The following is a 23,914-nucleotide window of genomic DNA, read 5'->3' as shown; positions in this document are numbered from 1 at the left end:
ATATTCAATATTTAAAATAGTCACCGTCTTAGAAGTAGAGAATAGAATAATGGTTACTAGGGGATGAGAGACAAGAAAATGGGGAGTTTTTGTTCAATGAGTACAAAGTTTCATTTATGCAAGATGAATAAGTTCTAGAGATCTGTTGTAAAGCATAGTGCTTATAGTTTACAGTGCTGTATTGTGGACTGAAAAATTTGTTAAAAGTGTTGATCATATGTTGTGTTATAACAAGCACAAATAAGAGGCACAAGGAAACTTCTAGATGTAATGGTTGTGTGTGTTACTTTGTGGTGATATTTTCAAGGGTATATGTATATATCATACTCATCAAATTTTATACATTAAATATGTATATCAATTATATATCAATGAAGCTGTATTTTTCAAAAAAGAAAATAATAATGTCTTTTAAGTCCAATTATTCTCATTGATCAAATGTATGAAAAGGTTTAGAACAAAATTATTTGATTATTTTATTCTTTCAAAAGTCTTGTACCTACCATGCATAAAGTGACCTCAGTGCTTACTTCCGCAACTCATATGCTAACATTGAAATAATACAGAGAAGATGAGCATGGCTCTGTACAAGGACAAAGTGGCCTCAGAACACAAAAAGAGATGCACTCTCTAAGTTATGAAAAATAATGTGTTTAGCATATTTTGTTCTTGTTGCCCCTTATTAAATTCTTAAAATGTATTTGGAATGGTTGTTTAATAATAGCTAATACAATATCCTACTGACCAATAAATTTGAACTATGAGCACATGCAGGAATTGCTTATTTTCAACATAAAACTATAATGAAGGACATTACTATGTAAATGTGAAGTGTTTGGCAGGAAACTGAACATTTTATTAAAAATGAAGAAAATCCTCATAACCTGGATAAATAAGTGGTAAATATTTAATAATTTATCTTTCTGAATCCCTGGGAATAAGTGTCAGACACAAAATAGAGACTTTGTGGTAAGGATCACAATTTACAACCATCCACAGCTCTCTTTTCAATAGTGTATGCTCCCAAATAAACATATAAACATTTTACTTAGTTACACATAGAAAAGGAAAAAGTCCCTTATGAAAAGAAAATAAGTGAATAGTAATATAGCTCATGTGAAATTTAGAACTATGGGTTTGACTAAGTAGAAGTTGAATAGCTACATGTCTTATAATGAATTCCTTGCATATCATGTCCATAGGAATCACAATTTTCCCGAGAGAAGTTTCCTCAGAGCCTCTTTCACATCCTTGTTCCTTAAAGTATAGATGATAGGACTTAAAGTGGGGGTCACCATGGTGTAGAAGAGGGAGATAAACTTCCCTTGGTCCTGGGCATAGCTTTCACTGGGTTGCAGGTACATGTAGATTATGGTGCCATAGAAAACAATCATCACTGTAAGGTGGGAGGAGCAGGTGCTGAAAGCTTTGTGCCTTGCCTCTACTGATTTGATCCTCAGCACGGCTTGAGTTATGAAGCCATAGGAGATAAGGATGAGTGCTGGTGGAATGACAAGAAACAGAACACTAACAACAAAAAGCACCAATTCATTGACAGTGGCGTCCACACAAGCCAACTTGAGGAGAGCTGGTACTTCGCAAATAAAATGATCCAGCCTATGGTTGCCACAGAGAGGCAATTGCAAGGTAAAAGTTGCATGGATCAGAGAATTGGCCAAACCACTGAGCCAGGAGATAGATGCCAGCTGTTGGCATAGCCATGGGTTCATGATGACTACATAGTGGAGGGGTTTGCAGACAGCAACGTACCGATCCAAGGCCATGACAGCCAAGAGGATACATTCAGTGGAGCCCAGTGCCAGAGAAATATAAAGCTGTGCCACACAACCACCATAAGTGATGGTCTTTGGTCCTCGCAGGTTAACTAAGATCTGAGGAGCAAGGCTAGTAGTGAAGCAGATGTCCAGTAAAGAGAGGTTGCTGAGAAGGAAGTACATCGGGGTGTGAAGAAGGGGATCCAGACATGAGATGATAATTATGGTGAAGTTTCCCACAAGGGTCAGGAGGTAGAAGAAAAGGACAAATACAAAGAAAACAGCCTCCAGACGAGGGTGGTCTGAGAAGCCTAAAAGGATGAAATCCATTAGGGAACTCTCATTGGCCAATCCCATCCCTCCAGGGGGATCTGCACCTAAGACAGGAATGGAACGGGTACATCCAAAACAATTAAATTTAGAATCACAGAATACACGAGCTGAGAGGATCATGGAGACTAACTTTCCCAAACTATTCATTTTTCATCCCTAATGTGCTGCTGACTTGGAACATCAATCCATGTTTCTTCATTTCAGTTCAAGGCTCATCTTTAAAAATTATGAATGGTTTCAACTTTGGAGTTGTCTGGGGACTGATTATTAAAGCCGATCAAAGTGCATATTTACATGCATATCAAAAAATCCACAATGACCTACCACTAAAAATAAACTTCTCTCAAAACAGAGTGAACAATATCTCCATGATTTTCAACTGTCAACAAGTAATCTGCATATGAAATACCTTACTGAGATTTGGTTGTAAGCACAATCAGATGAGGAAGCCTTTTTAGATAAAACTAATTAAAACAAAGACTTTAAAACTTTTAAAATGGGTATGGTTGGTATGAAAGAGGTAGAAAATCATTTCTGACATGTGTCACATTGGTACTAACTGGAGGACAATGAAAAGACATATTTAAGGAACCAAAATACATGATATAAATTCAAATCATCTCATACAAGTTTATTCAATGACTGAACTGCCAAAAACTAAAAATTATTTTTAAAATTTTTTATTTATTTAGGCATTATTTAACCAAGTTGGCTAACAGTCCTTACTAGTGAAGAAAAATAGATATACTCAAAAGAATATATATAATTAATAAGAGTTAAAGATGCATTGCGGTATTCTTATAAATATAAAATTTGTTTGAAGGAACCCTTAGATAAATCTATTAAAACTCCTTAACATTTCGGCTGGGTGCTGTGGCTCATGTCTTTAATCCCAGCACTTTGGGAGGCTGAGGCAGGTGGATCACTTGAGGTCAGGAGCTCAAGACCAGCCTGGCCAACATGGTGAAACCCCATCTCTAATAAAAATACAAAGATTAGCCAAGTGTGGTTGTGCACACTTGTAGTCACAGATACTCAGGAGGCTGAGACAGGAGAATTGCTTGAACCTAGGAGGTGGACGGTTGCAGTGAGTCAAGATCACACTGCTGCACTCCAGCCCGGGAGACAAAGTGAGCGAGATTCCATCTCAAAAAATAAAAATGAAAATAAATAAAATTCCTTAACTTTCAAAATGTCAAAAACACAAAACAAATTATAAACAAAAATGAAAATAACTTATAAGACTGTTTAAGAAAACTCAAAGTCATCTGGAGAACATTGGAAGAGGATGTGTGAATGATTCACTTGTCTTTGTAAGAAGATTCAAAAAGAAATATTTTGCAAATTATGTATCTGACAAGGGACTAATATCCAGAATCTACAAGGAACTCAAGCAAATCAGCAAGAAAAAACAAATAATCCTATCAAAAAGTGGGCAAATGACATGAATAGACATTTCTCAAAATAAGATATACAAATGACCAACAAACAAATTTGTTTTAAATGTTCAACATCACCAATAATCAGGGAAATGCAAATTAAAACCACAGTGAGATTCTACCCTACCCCAGCCAGCATGACCTTTATTACAAAGTCAAAAAAAAAATAGATGTTGGCATGGATGTGGTGAAAAGGGAATGCTTATCCACAGCTGGTGGGAATGTAAATTAGTATAACCACTATAGAAAACAGTATGGAGATTTTTCAAAAAACTAAAAGTAGATCTAAAATTCAATCCAGCAATCCCACTACTGGGTATCTACCCAAAGGAAAAGAGATCATTATATCAAAAAGACACAAATATATGTATGTTTATCACAGCTCAATGCACGACTGCAAGGATCTGTAACCAACCTAAGTGCCCTTCAACCGATGAGTGGATAAAGTAAATGGGGTATACGTCATGGAATACGACTAAACCACGAAAAAGAATGAAATAATGCCTCTCACAGCAACTTGGATGGAGCTGGAGGTCACTATTCTAAGTGAAGTAACTCAGAAATGGCAAATACCGTATGTGCTCACTTACAAGTGGGAGCTAAGCTATGGGTATGCACAGGCACACACAGTGGTATAATGGACGCTGGAAACTGAAAAGGTGAGAGAGTGGGAGGGGAGTAGGGGATTTAAAAAGCTGCATATTAAGTACAGTGTACCCTACTCAGGTGATAGGTGCACTAAAATCTCAGAATTCACCACTAGGCAGTTCATCCAGGTAACCAAAAACTACTTGTACCCTCAAAGCTATTGAAATTTTAAAATATAGGTTTTTGTTTGTTTTGTTTTTATTTCTTATTCATTTATTTTTAATTGACAAATTAAAATTGTATATAATTATCATGTACAGCAAGATAAACACTGTTTTATAAAAACATAGCTTTTTTTCCTGGGCATTTTTCATTTAAAGTGCTCCAAAATGTGAGGTAGGTAGTAGTGTTCTAATTCCACAGATGAAAAATGTTTAAAATGCATGCCCCAAATTACTCAATTTGTAAACTTATGGGGCTGGATTAAGCCCAGTCCAGAGTTAGGCTTAATATTTCCCTAAAGGCAGCTCATATACTTGATTCCATAAACACCTTTGGCACCTAGGACATGTGTATTTAATTTTCTTGTGCAAAAGAGTAAATGGAGTTACCTGTGGCCACTCCAACTGTCTTTCCACTACTTCAGCCAACTAAAGTTACTGCTGTGTCCCCAGGACCTAGCAAAGGGCCTGACCCACAGTTGGGCTCAGTAAATACTATGGAATGAATGAGTCAGTATTTAATCAGAAAGCTGATCACATGATACCACTATTATCATGGATTTTTAAATTATACTTTAAGTTCTAAGATACGTGCACAAAGTACAGCTTTATTACATAGGTATACATGTGCCATGTTGGTTTGCTGCACCCATCAACTCGTCATTTACATTAGGTATTTCTCCTAATGCTATCCCTCCTCCAGTCCTCCACCCCCCAACAAGCCCCTGAGTGTGATGTTCCCCTCCCCGTGTCCATGTGTTCTCATTGTTCAACTCCCACTTATAAGAGAGAACATGCGGTGCTTGGTTTTCTATCCTTGTGATAGTTTGCTAAGAATGATGGGTTCCAGCTTTATCCATGTCCCTGCAAAGGACATGAACTCATCCTTTTTATGGCTGCACAGTATTCCATGGTGTATATGTGCCACATTTTCTTTATCCAGTCTATTAATGATAGACATTTGGGTTGGTTTGAAGTCTTTGCTATTGTGAATAGTGCTGCAATAAACATACATGTGCATGTGTCTTTATAGTCGCATGATTTACAATCCTCAAAACTTGTGCCCTCAAAGCTATTGAAATTTTAAAATATAGTTTTTTGTTTGTTTTGTTTTTATTTCTTTACTTACTTTGTTTTTATTTCTTTACTTATTCATTTATTTGTAATTGACAAATTAAAATTGTATTTATCATGTACAACAAGATAAATACTGTTTTTTTAAGTGTAGTTTAAAAAAAAAAAAGATTCAAAATGGTGAGTGCTGAAGGTATGCTTAGAAAATAAAATGCTTGGAGTCAAACCGTAGAAATCACTGGGTGAAATAAAGTTCTTAGCTTTGCTGTGCAGGCAGTGAGATGTTGTTAAAGGCTCTGAGCACACAAGAGTCATATTTTCTGTTTTCATTTTGGAAATATTGGTTCATTGATAGGAAGATGGGTAGGGAGGATATTGATGTGAGGGAGTTCAGGTAGGGATAGGTCCATAGTTCTCATGATACTAACTAGGTTCATGTCGTGTGAATAGCCTGAGAATTACCAAAAATGACAACACGAACTGAATGAAAGTCAATGGGAAAAAAATTAATGGAATGAAAATGACAAAATTCACCTAATACTGACTTTTCAATGGAAAGGGAGGTAAACTGAGGATATAAGATGATTTCATGCTTTTCTTTCAAACGAGTAAAGTAGGGATATGTGAAATAACAGAACAATTCCTATTCTGACAAATTGTTGTATGACTAACCAAGACTCCCAATTCAAAATGTGTTTCAGAATCTCATCAGCCAAGGTTATTCTTCCTGCTTGTTGTAAAATGATAGCATAAAATTTGAATAAGGTGATTGTGTCTAATGTGCATATTTACATTCCCTTCAGAGCCAGCTGTGGGTTCCTTCCTCCCACCGGAGGCAGAGGGAACGTTTGCAGAATGTCTGTAGAAATGCTAGTTTGTGCTAAACTCAGACACTTTTTTTTTTTTTTTACAATTTTAGACATTTCTAATTTATATTTCTCCCTATAATGGAAAATCTTTGCATTAAACATGGCAAAATAAATAATAAATAGGAAAAGATAGATATTAGTACAAGTTCAGAGAAGAGAATGATCACAAACACATTTAGAGAAGAGGGCAGAAAGCAAGCTGAGCCCTTACATCCAACTATGCCGTGTGTGTGTGTGTGTGTGTGTGTGTACTTTTTAAGTTCAGGCATACATGTGCAGGTGTGTTACACAGGTGAACTTGTGTCACAGGGCTTTGCTGTAAGATTATTTTGTCACCCAGGTATCAAGCCTAGTACTAATTAGTTATTTTTCCTATTCCTTTCCCCCTTTCACCCTCCACTCTCTGGGAGGCCCCAATGTGTGTTGCTCCCCTCTATGTGTCCATGTGTTCCCATCATTTACCTCCCACTTACAAGTGATGACGTGGTATTTGGTTTTCTGCTTCTGCATTAGTTTGCTAAGCATAATGGAGCTATGACTTTTCTTATGCTGCTTCCCATGACAGTGATAATCTTCTCCAACTCCCTTCACCAGGCAGTTATCTACACACTTTTAAGGCTCAGTACTTCTCATGAACATACAAAGTCCTCTTTGACTCTGATTAGCACCCTCTCTCATACATCCCTCCACCCAGCCTTCTGAGGCTTATTTTGTGTTTGTTCCTACCCTAAACTTACCTCCATAATAAAAAACTCCAATACCATACTGACCTAATGTTTTATGACTGTATATATCTACTAAACCATAACCTACTTCTTAAAGTGAGGGGTCACGTTCTACTGATATTTTATGGAATTTATATGATATCAAATGCATACTAATGTGTCAATAAATGCTTGATGAAGAAATGAATGCATTTTTTATGTGTCCTATTTCCTAGTCAGACTATGTTGAATCTTTCTGGACGGAAGATACTGGGAAAAGAAGTGGTTAATACTGGTGGATCCGCTGACCTAGAGAGAGAGCTGAGCTATAAGGCGTCAGAGGAGCCTAAAGCAGCAAGGAACCAAAATGAAAGTTACAGTGAAGCCTCTAATCACTGACTATGATAATGTATTTCAGTGTATAAAACTGGAAGAAGCATCAACTCCCGCTAATCCCTTCCCATCCCACTGCCCCACTTCTCATGCGGTGGTGCTTGGTGAAGGTAAATCAGCCCAGATGCGAAGGTCCTGTCACTGTCAAGGGTTCCACGAACGAAAGCCCCTGCAATTTTATGGACCCCAAAACCAGGGAGAGTGAGAAAGGGAAAGGGCTACATGTGGTAAAGTACTGAACACTGAGTCAAAGATGGGAAAGTTGTCTTTAAGGTTTTCCCCTTCTCCTGCCTTATAAGAAGGCTTTGGAAGAAGACCTCTGCCCACAGCACCAAACAAAGTGCAAGGAATAAAGATGAGCAAGGAATAAAGACGCTTAAGATATAAACATCATTATGCAAAAGAACATGACAAACCAGAGAGGTCAGAGCAAGCCCTTGACTGCAACTGCCTCCAGAGTCTTCAACGTGCTGGCTGTTCAGGAACACTGAGGTGGGGAGGCAGCTTTCGCCTATCGGTACTTTTCCACATCTAGCCCTTTCCCTTTCTCATGGTCCCTGGATCCATAAAATTGCAGGAGCCTTTTGTTCATGGAACCCTCAACAGCGATATGACCGTCACATCTGTGCTGATTTACCTCAGCTTTCACCAAGCACCATTGCATGCCAAGTCCTTGCAATTCCCTGCAAAACAGGTTTTTAACCACAAACCAACCCCTTAAATACCTGTGTTGTCGTGCCACTCAGCCCTTGTTCATTACTCTAACCATCTGCCTGAATAAAGCTTTAAGACAGAGACTGAAAAATCATAATCGTGTCCTCTCTCAATCTGGAGAATCCAACTTAAGACCAATGCGTTTCTGGTCTAGTCCATTTTCCAGATGCTCTGGTCTTCCATGGTTACTTGACCAGTTGGTGAAAATATGAAACCAATGGCTATAGATTTCCTAGTGTCTGTTCAAGTGTTTTAAGACCAGATTGGAAGTTGCCCACCTGATCGGTAAAGTACTTGGTCTGATGTTTAAGTAAGTGTCCTCTACCCATACATATTCTTGCCAACCATCAAATTTTACTAAATACAATTACTTCACGAGAAAGAAACACAGAAATTAGAGCAGCATTAATATTGTCAAGAAAGAGTGGTCCTCTGGAAAACATTTTATTTCTACTCAATGAAATCCAACCCAATAATTTAAACCCTCATTCATTTTGGTTAAATTGTACTTCAACTATCCCTCTGTTTCAGCTGGCAGAGAGCTTACAATTTCAAAGGTTAGAAATGGTGTACTTGAGGAAACTTCCTCTGCAGTACTTCTCTTGAGTGATTTTTTACAGAAGGCTGAAATTACCTTGAATTGAGTTTTCCACTTGAGTTATAGTTGTGTTTTTGTGGAATTGAGTGTGTGCTATATCTATCAACTAAGTTGTTTGTATAAGTAAAATTTATCCCCAAAATGCTAATTATACTAATTAATTATATGACACTAACTTACACTTATGAAGACTAACAAGAAATTGCCCTATCTTTTTATCTGATAAATGAAAGCAGAAGTCCAGATAGTTTACCTGTGTCACACAACATTATTACTTTAATAATAAAGCAAATCCAACAGTAATGAAAGCAATAAACTTTCTACCTATTAACTTTTATAAACTTCTTTAAGATAAGATTGCATTCAATTTAGACTACACCAGATTGAATTTTTACTTACTCTCAGGAATATTTAAAGGTGTCAGTGTTTTCCACATCTTCAGGATGCAAGTCATAAAACCTTTTCTTAGCTTTGTTATTTTGTGTCTAGCCTGCTGTTGACCCACAAGATGTTTTTTGATTGGCTTCAAAAAACAATCTGTTCAAGATTTATTTTTCTCACTTGAGTTTATCCTGAGGAAATTATATTAGTGGCAATGAAAACTTGGAGAAAAAGGGAAGCAGAAACTGTGAATTTTGCAAATTTACAAAATTGCCATGATTTGCTTTTACCACGTCTTCTGGGAAAAACCTGCATCCCCAGTAGGCAATTAGTGGAGGAACTGACTAACTTCTTGGGATCATCAAGGAACAATAATACACATATTTCCCCAGTGTGAAGTATTCCTTTCTTTCTTCAGTATTATTCTGGGACCTCTTACTTCACATAGGAAATAGAAGCCATCAAACTTGTCCAACATGAAAGAGAGAAAAGAAAACCCACTTAAGTCTTCTGGGTCCCTCCTCCTTCACTCTAGTTACCATAGAGAAGATCTTCATCATCCCCTTTAAAGAGAATCTCTTTGCCCGTACTTTGGATTTCTAGCCTTGAGCATCATTCTCTTAGAACTGAGATACTTTGTATTAAAGCTATCATAACAAATGTCTAGAATAACTGTCTCTTTTGCAATCTCTTCTTACTCTATTAAGCCCTTAATGGTTGGATTCATCAGTCCCAGTCCAGTGTCCTCATCTTCTAACAAATTAAATTTTCCCCTATGGGAAACCATATGCTTATTGCTATGTTAATTACGTGTAGATTTCTCTACTGAGGACTAGATTCATGTATCCTATTTTGAAACTACCATGTCCACTTGGAGAGACACCTCAAATGCACTGTGTTCAGATCTAAACCCTTGCTCTCTCCATTTTGTTTGCTGTAAAAGTAAATAATGTCACTATTAATCCAATTATGCAAGCTAGAAATTTAGGCCCATCTTTGATGTAACTGTCAATAACTTTTTCTACTAGGTATAAAAGAGTTAGGGCTGAAATTCAAAACTATTCAAGTCTGGTGATCTTTGTACTACATCAACAGTGTCACTTGGGAGGTTATTTGACATAATGAAATCTGTTAGTTTTTCATATGTTCAAGCTCTTGTATAATCACTGTATTTTTTAGACTTCCTTCCTGAATTCTTTCCCCTCTGAATTCATAGCCTGTTTTTAATTTCTAAAAAGTATACATAGTGGTAAAATATTTATTATATGTATATAAGCATATATATAAAATAAATATAAAGTGATAAAATATACACAACAAAAAACTCACCGTTTTAATAATTTTTAATCATTTTGACTTTTATTATAGATTAAAGGGAACAAGTACAGGTTTGCTACATGGGTAAAATGCATGACATGTAAAATGCATGACACTAAGGCTTGGGGTCCCAGTGACTCATCCCAGGAAGTAAGTATAGTATACAACAGGTGGTTCTTCAACCAACAGCCCCCTCCCTCCCCCCATGTCTGTTGGTCCCCAGTGTCCATTGTTCCTAACTTTACAATCATGTGTATTCACTGTTTAGCTCCCACTTATAAGTGAGAACAGGCAATCTTTGGTTTTCTGTTCTTGCATTAGCTCACTTAGGATAATGGCCTCTAGCTCCATCCATGTTGCTGTAAAGTACACATTTTTATTATTTTTTATAACTCCGTAGTATTTCATTGTGTATCACATGTCTACCACATTTTCTTTATCCAATCCACTGCTTATGAGCACCTAGGTTGATTCCATGTCTTTGCTAGTATAAATAGTGCTCCAACATACAGGTGCATGTGCCTTTTTGATAGAATGAATTATCTTCCTTTGGGTGTATACCCAGGAGTGGAATTGCTGAGTCAAATAGTGGCTCTATTTTAAGTTCTTTGAGAAATCTCCAAACTGCTTTCAAAGTGGCTGAACTAGTTTGCATTCCCACTAACAGTGTATAAGTGTTCCATTTTCTCCCCAGCCTCACCAGCATCTGCTGTTTTTTGACTTTTTAATAACCGGTATTCTGACTGGTATAAGATGGTATCTCCCTGTGGTTTTGATTTACATTTCTCTGATGATTAGTAATGTTGACCATATTTTCATATGTTTATTGGCTGCTCATATGTCTTCTTTTGAGATATGTCTGTTCATGTCCTTTACCCATTTTTAATTGGATTTTTGGGGGGGTTATTTGCTTGTCGATTTAAGTTCCTTGTAGATTCTGGATGTAAGACCTTTGTGAACATTTTCTCTCATTCTGTAGGTTGTCTGCTCATCCTGTTGGTAATTTTTTTTCTTTTTTCTTTTTTCTTTTTTTTGTTTTTTTCGCTGTGCAGAAGCTATTTAGTATAATTATATTCAGCTTGTGAATTTTTTGTTTTGTTGCAATTGCTTTTGAGAACTTAGCGATAAATTCTTTGCCAAGACTGATGTACTGAATGGTGTTTTTTAGGTTTTTTTTTCTAGGATTTCTATAGTTTTAACTTACTTTTAAGTCTTTAATCTATCTTGATTTAATTTTTGTATATGGTGAGAGGCAGGAGTACAGTTTTATGCTTCTTCACATGGTTAGCCAGTTATACCAGCACCATTTATTGACTAAGGAGTCCTTTTCCCACTGCTTATTTTTATAGATTTTGTTGAAGATCAGATAGTTGCAGGTTCATGAGTTATTTCTGGGTTCTCTATTCTGTCCCACTGGCCTGTGTGTCTGTTTTTGTACCAGTACCATGCCATTTTGTTACTGTAGCCTTATAGTATAGTTTAAAGTTAGGTAATATGACTTAATAAAAATGATAACGGGGATATCACCTCTGATCCCACAGAAATACAAACTACCATCAGAGAATGCTATAAACACCTCTATGCAAATAAAGTAGAAAATTTTTAAAAAAAGGAAAAATTCCTGGACACATACACCTTCCCGAGACTAAACCAGGAAGAAGTCGAATCCCTGAATAGACCAATAATGAGTTCTGAAATTGAGGCAGTAATTAATAGCCTACCAACCAAAAAAAGTCCAGGACCAGATGGATTCACAGCCGAATTCTACCAGAGGTGCAAAGAGGAGCCGGTACCATTCCTGCTGAAAGTATTCCAGACAATAGAAAAAGAGGGACTCCTCCTTAATTCATTTCGTGAGGCCAGCATCATCTTGATACCAAAATCTGACACAGACTCAACAAAAAAAGAAAATTTCAGGCCAATATCCCTGATGAACATTGATGCAAAAATCCTCAATAAAATACAGGCAAATCAAATCCAGCAGCACATCAAAAAGCTAATCCACCTCGACCAAGTTGACTTCATCCCTGGGATACAAGACTGGTTCAACATATGCAAATCAGTCAATGTAATTTATCACGTAAACAGAACCAAGGACAAAAACCACATGACTGTCTCAACAGATGCAGAAAAGGCCTTTGATAAAATTCAACACCCCTTCATGCTAAAAACGCTCGATAAACTAGGTATTGATGGCACATATCTCAAACTAAGAAGAGCTATTTATGACAAACCTATAGCCAATATCATACTGAATGGACAAAAGCTGAAAGCATTCCCCTTGAAGACTGACACAAGACAAGGATGCCCCCTCTCACCACTCCTATTCAGCATGGTATTGGAAGTTCTGGTCAGGGTTATCAGGCAAGATAAGAAAATAAGGGGTATTCAAATAGGAAGAGAGGAAGTTAAACTGTCTCTGTTTGCAGATGACATGATCGTATATTTAGAAAACCCCGTCATCTCAGCCCAAAAACTCCTTAAGCTGATAAGCAACTTCAGCAAAGTCTCAGGATACAAAATCCATGTGCAAAATTCACAAGCATTCCTACACACCAACAATAGACAAGCAGACAACCACATCAGAAGTGAACTCCCATTCACAATTGATACAAATAGAATGAAATACCTAGGAATACCATTTACAAGGCACATGAAGGACCTCTTCAAGGAGAACTTCAAACCACTGATCAAGGAAATAAGAGAGGAAACAAATAAATGGAAAAAAAAAATTCATGCTCATGTATAGAAACAATCAATATTGTGAAAATGGCCATACTGCCCAAAGTAATTTACAGATTCAATGCTATTTCCATCAGGCTACCATTGACTTTCTTGATAGAATTAGAAAAAACTACTTTAAATTTCGTATGGAACCAAACAAGAGCCCGTATAGCCAGGCAATCCTAAGCAAAAAGAACAAAGCTGGAGGCATCACGCTACTTGACTTCAAACTATACTACAAGACTACAGTAACCAAAACAGCATGGTACTGGTACCAAAACAGATATATAGACCAATGAAAAAGAACAGAGGCTTCATAATTAACACCACACATCTACAACCATCTGATCTTTGACAAACCTGGCAAAAACAAGCAATGGGGAAAGGATTCCCTATTTAATAAATGGTGCTGGGAAAATTGGCTTAGTCATAAGCAGAAAACAGAAACTGGACCCCTTCCTTACATCTTATACAAAGATTAACTCAAGGTGGATTAAAGACTTAAACCTAAAACCATAAAACCCCTAGAAGAAAACCCAGGCAATACCATTCAGGACATAAGCATGAGCAAAGACTTCATAACTAAAACACCAAAAGCAATGGCAACAAAAGCCAAAATTGACAAATGGAATCTAATTAAACTAAAGCGCTTCTGTACAGCAAAGGAAACTATCATCAGAGTGAACAGGCAACCCAGAGAATCGGAGAAAATTTTTGCAATCTATCCATCTGACAAAAGTCTAATATCCAGAATCTACAAAGAACTTAAACAAATTTGCAAGAAAAAACAACCCCATCAAAAGAAGACATTTATGTGGCCAACAAACATATGAAAAAAAGTTCATCATCACTGGTCATTAGAGAAATGCAAATCAAACCCACAATGAGATACCTTCTCAAGCCAGTTAGAATGGGGATCATTAAAAAGTCAGGAAACAGACTGGGCGCGGTGGCTCACGCCTGTAATCCCAGCACTTTGGGAGGCCGAGGCAGGCAGATCACGAGGTCAGGAGATGGAGACCATCCTGGCTAACACGGTGAAACCCTGTCTCTACTAAAAAAATACAGAAAACTAGCCGGGCGAGGTGGCGGGTGCCTGTAGTCCCAGCTACTGGGGAGGCTGAGGCCGGAGAATGGCGGGAACCCGGGAGGCGGAGCTTGCAGTGAGCTGAGATCCGGCCACTGCACTCCAGCCTGGGCCACAGAGCGAGACTCCATCTCAAAAAAATAAAATAAAATAAAATAAATAAACTCACTCAGCCACTCATTGTTTTTAATTGAATTGTTACTTACATTTAAAATAATCCCTGGCCAGGCATGGTGGTTCAGGCCTGTAATCCCAGCACTTTGGGAGGCCAAGGTGGGTGGATCATGAACTCAGGAGTTTAAGACCAGCCTGGCCAAGATGGTGAAACCCCATCTCCACTAAAAATACAAAAACAAAATTAGCTAGGCGTAATGATGAGCACCTGTAATCCCAGCTACTTGGGAGGCTGAGGCAGAGAATTGCTTGAACCCGGGAGGCAGAGCTTGCAGTGAGCCGAGATCATGCCACTGCACTCCATCCTGGGCAAAAAAGCGAGACTCCGTCTCAAAAAAAAAGTCAGGAAACAACACACAGATGCTGGAGAGGATGTGGAGAAATGGGAACGCTTTTACACTGTGAGTGGGAGTGTAAATTAGTTCAACCATTGTGGAAGACAGTGTGGCAGTTCCTCAAGGATCTAGAACCAGAAATACCATTTGACCCAGCAATCCCATTACTGGGTATATACCCAAATGATTATAAATCATTTTACTATAAAGACACATGCACACGTATGTTTATTGCAGCACTATTTACAGTAGCAAAGACTTGGAGCCAACTCAAATACCCATCAATGAAACACTGGATAAAGACAATGTGGCACCATTGCAATACCATAGTATTCCATATACATCATGGAATACTATGCAGTAATAAAAAGGGATGAGTGAATGTCCTTTGCAGGAACATGGATGAAGCTGGAAACCATCATCTTCAGCAAACTAACACAGGAACAGAAAACAAAACACCACATGTTCTCACTCATAAAGTAGGAGTTGAACAATGAGAACAAATGGACACAGGGAGGGGAACATCACACACTGGGGCCTGTCAGGGCATTGTGGGGAACGGGAGGGAGAGCATTAGGACAAATACCTAATGTACATGGAGCTTAAAACCTAGCTGATGGGTTGATAGGTGCAGCAAACCACCATGGCACATGTATACTTATGTAACAAACCTGCACGTTCTGACATGTATCCCAGAACATAAAGTAAAATTTTTTAAAAAAGAAAAAATACTTTCATCTCTAAAAATAGGGTATATCTTATACTGTATGTACTTCACCATTACAGTTCTTTTCCTAACCCAAGTCTTAACTCATTTTATTGTTAGTGCCGGTTTAATTGCATCCTTGTTGCACTATAATCTCTATGATTCCAATTATTCAGACCCCAGTTCCCAGAACAAGCTTAATTTACATTTGATAAGCAAACTTGTTAATGGATGAAATATGTGTCTCCATGAATGGTGACAAAATAAACATAAATAGATATCCCACTTTATGCAAGTCTTCTTCTGAAAAAATATCATTGATTAGAAAGTGAAGGTCCAATATAAAATTTTGAGGGCTATAGATCCTACTTGCTCTACAAATATTTTATCCAATATAGTTTAAAGCATTTGGCATAACTTACTAAAAATCCACAGCAAACAATGATAGAGCATTATTTTTATTTTGGTAACATAAGGAGGAACTTTGTCACTTGACAAAGTACCATGATATCGTGGTACCACTTGGTAGTACTCAAGAGAAATCTGTCTATGTTTATAAGCGTATTTTTAAACCTTGTCAGCTTATAAATTGGATCTTTCAAAGTCAGGGTATTTGTTGGTGTCAAAATATTGCAGGAAGAGAGATTGTTGCTTCTAATATTGGAGAAGAATGTGGTATTCCTGGAAAGGGATGGAAGGGCCAGCATAAGGAAAAAAGAATAAGGAAGATTCAAATGCTTTCAGTGCATGCTCTGTCATATCTGCGTTATCTCTGCTTAAAACATAATTTTGTTTAAAGTGTTCTAAACTCATGAGAGTTTTATAAACAGCAAAAGATCATAGTTACTCTAAAAATAAAAGCCCTCGGAAAATTTGGGGAAGTTTGGGAGAGTTTGGAAACAGCAGGCACTATAATTGGTTGGGTACACACCCATATTAACCAGATTTGGAAGGTCAAGATAAAGCTCCAGCTGACAACTTGACAGCATTGCCTTAGGCAAAGTCTTCTACAGGAAACGCTTTCCTTTCCTTACCCATCCTTTCCCCTTTAGTCCTCCAGGGTTGCTTCTTAGCTTTACTGAGGCGGCAAATTAAATGCCACTTTCCCAGGAAGCCTTCAGTTAGCTCCTTGATAATCAATTGCATAACACACTATTTTTTTCACAGGCCTTATTCCAGTTTCATTTTCATGGTCATCTTGTAGTTTTTGTTTTGTTTTGTTTTGTTTTTTGGGGGTTTGTTTGTTTGTTTTGTTTTTGAGATGGAGTCTCACTCTGTTGCCAGGCTGGAGTGCAGTGGTACGATCTCAGCTCACTGCAACCTCCACCTCCTGAGTTCAAGCGATTCTCCTGCCTCAGACTCCCGAGTAGCTAGCATTACAGGCACACATCACCATGCTCAGCTAATTTTTGTATTTTTCGTTTTTAGGTTCATCTTTTCTAATAGCAATGAGTTCAGTGTGGGTATATACCTTTTATTTCTAGTTTTCCACCTATTCTTAAGCAACTAGCACTGCATGTAATAGTCAGTACTTGCACATCAAAAATGTAACAAACGGGTAAATAAACAACTGAGAGACACTGAAAGGATAGAAGCCGTACAGTGCATTATCTTACTAATTATGCCTCTGCTTCTGAGCAGTTAAAAATGACAGCTCATTCTCTAACGTTTAATACTGTATTTAAAATGATTACCACTTTTGGACTTACAAGACCCTTCTACAATATCCTTCCTCATCTCACTGAATTCATTTATTTATTTTGATGTAAGTTTGAACAGAGGACATAGTTTCCTACTACAGACTATACAATCCAATGCCTGCTATAATGCAGTGAAATAGGAAGTATCATACCATGAGTTCACATGACGTTTTCTAGACTTAAAATGCAAAAATTCCTTATTTCCAGAAAAAGAATGGTATAGGCAAAGACCACTTAGAGTGAAGCCATGGTAAATGAAGATCAGTATTTTAGTACAAATAATTTAAACAATTTGGTTAAGGTTTTATCTGGAAGATATATCTCAAAATTATGAAAATGTTTCCTATACAGATATGCAGTTATAATAATGATAAGTGTTATTTATATATCTATGTGAGCCATAGAAAATTTTACAGCTGTGTTTTTTTCTATGGACCGAGACTCCAGTGTTAGGCAATTCAAACTATTTCTTTGATGTAACTACACAACCAGAGAACTAGGCTGCTTTCGTCTACTTTATACATCACCTTTAAAGTGTGCCCTTTGTCTTTGTGTTGTATTTGCGTGTCTACACATCTCTTCCACATGTTAAGAGGATGGCATATAGGGTACAATTTAAAAATTGCCTCATTACAGCTTGCTCAATATGCATGCATCTCTGCTACATTCTTGGAAAAGAATGAACTATGTGTTCATCTACAGGAAGGCTCAGAGATTCATGTGTTATTGGCAACCAAAAAAAAAAAAAAAAAGTTGGCTGACATAAGCATTTCTTGAATATTTTCATGCCTATCTTATTTAAAAGTAGTTTCAAATGTACTACACAAATGTTATATTCTACAGCAAAGGCACTGAAGCATACATTGACTAAAGGATTCACTTTATACTGCTACTGAGTAATGGCCAAGTTACGACTTTGTAGACATATGTTTCATGTATGTATGTAGACATATTCCATTGTATTTTACATAATGCAAAATATTGTACAAGTATTTAATCAAAAGAAAATGGGAGAAGAGCCCATTAAAAAAAGCCTCTTATTAAAAGACGTTATTTTTTACCAAAAAAAAAAAAAAGAAATTCATCACAGTGTTACTTGCGATTTTTTTTATAATCATAAAATACTTACTCCCAGAGCCTTTGCTAGAACTTTCTTTAATGCCCCTTTCACTTCCTTGTTCCTCAAGGTATAAATAAGAGGGTTAAGCATGGGGGTCACCACAGTGTAGAAGAGAGAAACAAACTTTCCCTGGTCCCTGGATGTACTCTTGGCTGGCTGCAGATACATGAATATGATGGTTCCATAAAAGATGACTACCACCGTCAAGTGGGAGGAGCAGGTCCCAAATGCTTTCTGTCTCCCCGTAGCTGACTTAATCCTCAACACTGCGTGGGCAATGAAGCCATAGGAGACCAGGATGAAAGAGACAGGCACTATAAGGAAAAGGATACTAGCCACGAAAAGCTCAGCCTGGTTAAACGTGGTGTCCACACAAGCCAGCTTGATGAGCACAGGGACCTCACAGATGAAATGATCCACTTGGCGATGCCCACAGAAGGGCAGCTGCAGGGTGAGGGTGGACTGTACCAGGGTGGTGGCTATTCCACTGAGCCATGCCACAGATGCCAAGGCCATGCAGAGACAGGGATGCATTAAGACGGTGTAACGGAGAGGACGGCAGACAGCCACATAGCGGTCATAGGACATCACAGCCAGGAGGACACACTCGGTGGATCCCAGGGCATGGGAGACGTAGAGCTGAACGGCACAGCCGCCATAGGTGATAGTTTTCATGGGTTCCCACAGGTTTACCAGGAGCTGGGGAATAACACTGCTGGTGAAGCAGAGGTCCAGGAAAGAGAGATGAGAAAGGAAGAAATACATCGGCATATGAAGCTTGGGTTCCAGACGAGAAACCAGAATGATGGTGGTATTCCCCAAAATAGTTAGTAAATACAGAATCGATATAAGCACAAATAGAACCTTCTGTAACTGAGGATAATCAGAAAACCCCAAAAGGATGAAACCTGCTAGGTTGCTCTCACTGGTATTTCTCACCATCCCCATATGTAAAGTGTGTTCCTGAAGGCTGAGGAATAGCTGAGAAAGATAACACATCACATAGGGTTAAATGAGTGACAATGTTACCTGCCCACCCAAAAAAGTATTGTATGTTAAATGCTTAAAAGCTATGTCTTTACATCCAGTGACTTAGATCTATTTATTTTCCAAATATGTACATTATAAATAAACGCAATATACATCCTTCTAATATCTTAGCTGTCCTTCAATCCTTTCCAAAGCAGAGAAGAGCAAGAGCAGACATCATCTTTTGCAGGAAATAAATTTGACCCTCCCTTTAAAATAAATTTCCCCTTTTATATTAATGTCTTTCAAATTACAGAAAAAGAGAGGCTCAGATAATTCTAACTAGAGACAGAAACCTGAGGTTTTATTTCAGCAATTTTTAATTACAGGAGAAAAATGATTTTTTTATCCTAAAAGTGTGAAAATTTGGGCTGAGGGCAGTGGCCTGCACTTGTAATTCCAGCACTTTGGGAGGCTGACACAGAAGAATTGTTTGAAGCCAGGAGTTTGAGATCAGAAGTGTGGCAATTATTTGTAAGGGTAGATGGTTGAAATGTACTACATGTGATTGGCATTAATTAAAAATCAACTCCTGGCCGGGCGCGGTGGCTCAAGCCTGTAATCCCAGCACTTTGGGAGGCCGAGACGGGTGGATCACAAGGTCAGGAGATCGAAACCATCCTGGCTAACACGGTGAAACCCTGTCTCTACTAAAAAATACAAAAAAATTAGCCGGGCGAGGTGGCAGCGCCTGTAGCCCCAGCTACTCGGGAGGCTGAGGCAGGAGAATGGCATGAACCAGGAGGTGGAGCTTGCAGTGAGCTGAGATCCGGCCACTGCACTCCAGCCTGGGTGACAGAGCGAGACTCCGTCTCAAAAAAAAAAAAAAAATCAACTCCTGAGAGCTTATGTGACCTGACCAAAGGCACATACTAAGTCATAAAGGCGATGCTTGAATCTGTCTCTTCTGAGTTCATTTCTCTGTACATTCTATACTCTGTGTGTGTTCCCTCTTCCTTCCTTGAGTTCCTATTTGTTTGTTTGCTTTTATTTATTGCTTGCTTCCTTTCATAGGGACCCAGGATGCTCCTGACTCCCAAAGTAGTTTTTCATAAAGAAATGTTATCCCTATTATTTTAGACCTTTTCTTCCTGGAATCATTTGCACTTTGCATAATAGCTTAAAGTTTAGAAGCAAAATGTGGTTCCCATTACTGGGAGCAAGTAATTAAGGATGATTTATTTATTTATTTATTTATTTATTTTAAATGGAGTCTCACTCTGTTGCCAGGCTAGAGTGCAGTGCTGAGTAGCTGAGATTAAAGGCACATGCCACCATGCCCTGCTAATTTTTGTATTTTTAATAGAGATGAGATTTCACCGTGTTAGCCAGGATGGTCTCGATCTCCTGACCTCACGATCCGTCTGCCTCGGCCTCCCAAAGTGCTGGGATTATAGGTGTGAGCCACCGCGCCCGGCCGAGGATATTTTATTGGCAAATAAGCATTACATCTGATTTATGAGACAATTCTACTCAGGAACATGCAAATTAATCCTTCATTATAGAAAGGCCAGTCCTTCCTTTCTGTCTGCAGTGACCAAGGTGACCACTCCCATAACCTTTGTTCTTAACCACATAAAAGCTTTGCCAAGAGATTAAGTTTTTAAAACTTTTTCTGTTTTGTGTGTATTTGACTAAGTTGTATGTGTGTCTATTCACAATAGTTTGTGAGATTCATGAAGCCAGGGACCACATGTGACAAGCGCTCACAGCCCCAGCCCCTCAAGTGCTCAGCACAGAGTAACCTCTCAAAGATCATTCATCTATGTAATACCTACGATTTTTTACCTCTTTTATTCTCCCAAGAGAAATTAATACAGGTAGAGTCAACTAGAAGATAGTTGATATCATTATCAAATGAACAGACCTAAAAATCTGGCAGAAAAAACTTACCAATTTTCCTCCAAATTGGAGCTGCCTCAAACGTGTGTGATCCTACCATCTATTTGAATCTGGCTTTATTAACAGCATTAATGTGAGTAAGAGGGACTTGTAATGTGGCTATTAGAAATCATAGCCACACACTCTTCCTTCTTGATTTTGATGAACACTAAACTCTTGTTAACTACAAAATGGAAACACTGTGCAGTAAGCTCATTATTATCTTGTCCTTTTCACTTCACTCTTTCCAAGTAGGAAGGTTCAGACATTTTGTCTATTATTAACTAAGTGTCTTTCTATTACTGAAGAAAGTGTTTCCTTTTCAAATTCATTTTCTTTAAGTAAATATTGGGCAACATTAACTATTATTAGTCCTCTCTTTGTCGCTGCACATCAGTGTCCTGCAAAATGTTCTCCTGGTTTTTCATTTGTGAGCTCCTAAGTCACTGGCTTTTAAATTTTCACAGTGAAGAATTACTGCCTTGGATCAGTTTTCCTCTCATTCTGAACCTTTCATGCCTTCCCAGTAAACGCCTATGAGTAGACTCTGGGAGGAGAGCAGCAATGTCCAGGACCTTCCAAAAGTGCATCACAAGGTGCATGGAAAGTAATTAATTTCATTTGCAGATAACACTGAACTTCAACCTACTGAACAACAGCAACTCTTCTGAGCAAGAAAACCATTCTCATTGGTCACTAAGAACATCATACATTACTAAACATGAAAAGTTTGACATTAGTTCTAAGAAACAATTTTTAAAATGTAAATATTGGCCGGGCGCGGTGGCTCAAGCCTGTAATCCCAGCACTTTGGGAGGCCGAGACAGGCGAATCACGAGGTCAGGAGATCGAGACCATCCTGGCTAACACGGTGAAACCCCGTCTCTACTAAAAAATACAAGAAAACTAGCCGGGCGAGGTGGCGGGCGCCTGTAGTCCCAGCTACTCGGGAGGCTGAGGCAGGAGAATGGCGTAAACCCGGGAGGCGGAGCTTGCAGTGAGCTGAGATCCGGCCACTGCACTCCAGCCTGGGCGACAGAGCCAGACTCCGTCTCAAAAAAAAAAAAAAAAAATGTAAATATTGCTAGATTGAATGTAGTATTTCTGTAACTTCTTTCTTTAACCTAATAACCTTCACAAAAGTTGATAAAATAGAAAAAAAAAATCAACATGAACAAGAACAACCCTAAAATTAGGAATGCCTATAAGCCTATATCACATACTCCACAAATCATGTTCCTGATACACTGAAACTTAACAAAATCACATGGACACAGAGCACAAAATCCTCTTCTCTGAGCACCATTCTACACATCACTAGCTTTGGAGAAATGAGGTGTAGAATATAGCAGGTCGTGGAAAATAAAATATCCCACTGGAATTATTGTTTCATATAGTAGATTGCTCATTGCTGGGAAGATTAGCTAGACCCATAAGTGAGTGACAGAGCTAAATGCCAAGATGAGCTGGGTATGATTCCTAGTAGAGATTTCATTTATTTGGGGGGAAAGTGATTGAAAAACTGTATCTGAGTGAAACTTCCAGATGTCCACCCACACTTTCTCACCAAGTTGCTGAAGGACTGAACATAATTTTTAAAGTATCAATATTTAATCCTCCAGTAGAAGTTTTACATTCCAAGTACAAGAGCACTGAGGAATAAAAAAAGAAGAAGAAGAAGTAAAGGCAAACCATCCCAGTGTATCTGGGAAAACAGCAAGCTTGTTGACTGTCTATATTCAGAAATGATGGATAGTAAAGAAACATCCCAGTGGGCCTAGGCTTTGCACACTAAAATAATATTCTGTAAGAATGAGATAAAGAAAAAACAAAAGAAAAAAGGCCCCTACAAAACAAAAGTTAGGTAGAGAATGTGCATTTTTAAAAGAATTGCTCCAAGAAGTTGTATATATTCCAGAAGATAAAAGTAATTGTCCACATTCTCAATACATTTATCATAACCTCCAGTGAGTCAAACAAGTGGTTTGAAATGAGAATTGAACTAAAAAGAGGGATTGTCCCAGGTACGTTTTTAAAAATACAGAAATATATAATGCTTAGATCATATAGTATAGTTAGGAGGAAAAAATGGAACAGAATTAAGATGTGCTTGAGTAATGTGCACAGAATGCAATGGAAACAAGAAAAATGAAGTTCTTAGAAAAGGAGACATGAAAAAGTCAAGCAGCAAAAACATGGTATGTCCTAAAGTTCTTACAGTAAGTTTCTTGACATAAGTAGCTTACTTTTTAACACCATGAAAACTAATATCCAAGCTAAAACATTGAATCTTGTAGTTACTTTGTAAATACACTTTGAGGAAATATTACTGACAAGCTTTCATGCACCAAATAACACAACATTATTATACTAAAAACAAAAATGCTAGTAATATAAGGTCTGTGTCATTGACCAGGTATTAAGCCTTAATAAAAATTTTGATTATGAATAAAGCAGAAATTTTGCTCCTGTATTCTCTCATTGCTGTAAAACTGAAATCAATAACAAAAAGTTCAGTAAGAGGTAATGTCAACATTTCAAGGGAGATTATTAAAAAATGTGTCATTAAAAAGAAAGCTGAATATCAAAACATAATCATACTCACAATTTTAACATATTTATTAAACAAGATAAAATAAACAATTAAGTTAAATAAGTTATAAAACTACCAGAAAATAAAACTTAGTGAAAACAAAAACAACATCTCAAAATAAAAATTTAACAAAATAATAAATATTTAATAAATAACATT

The 23,914-nt window shown here is 37.7% G+C and overlaps 2 protein-coding genes and 1 non-coding gene across 3 annotated transcripts; 1 reads left to right on the top strand and 2 right to left on the bottom strand.

The window, feature by feature from the left end:
* Positions 1 to 522: 522 nt before the first annotated feature.
* LOC112615692 lies at positions 523 to 633 on the top strand. The gene has a single exon (XR_003117444.1). It is a non-coding gene; the product is annotated as a U6 spliceosomal RNA (small nuclear RNA).
* Positions 634 to 1,181: 548 nt separating this feature from the next.
* On the bottom strand, positions 1,182 to 2,158 carry LOC112633310 (olfactory receptor 2G3). The gene has a single exon (XM_025399864.1). The coding sequence runs from the start codon at positions 2,130 to 2,132 to the stop codon at positions 1,206 to 1,208; it is 927 nt and encodes a 308-aa protein (XP_025255649.1). The 5' UTR covers positions 2,133 to 2,158; the 3' UTR covers positions 1,182 to 1,205.
* Positions 2,159 to 18,246: 16,088 nt separating this feature from the next.
* LOC112633297 (olfactory receptor 2G2) lies at positions 18,247 to 19,200 on the bottom strand. The gene has a single exon (XM_025399839.1). It carries the CDS (start codon positions 19,198 to 19,200, stop codon positions 18,247 to 18,249), a length of 954 nt encoding a protein of 317 aa, XP_025255624.1.
* Between the last annotated feature and the right edge of the window lie 4,714 nt (positions 19,201 to 23,914).

Source organism: Theropithecus gelada, chromosome 1 (assembly GCF_003255815.1).
Source record: "Theropithecus gelada isolate Dixy chromosome 1, Tgel_1.0, whole genome shotgun sequence".
Lineage (NCBI taxonomy): Eukaryota > Metazoa > Chordata > Mammalia > Primates > Cercopithecidae > Theropithecus > Theropithecus gelada.
Note: the sequence above shows the minus strand (reverse complement) of the source record. Positions and strands in the feature narration are given on the sequence as shown.

Coding starts and splice junctions, on each gene's coding strand:
- LOC112633310 (XM_025399864.1), bottom strand. CDS start 2,132: ATGGGATTGGCCAATGAGAGTTCCCTAATGGATTTCATCCTTTTAGGC.
- LOC112633297 (XM_025399839.1), bottom strand. CDS start 19,200: ATGGGGATGGTGAGAAATACCAGTGAGAGCAACCTAGCAGGTTTCATC.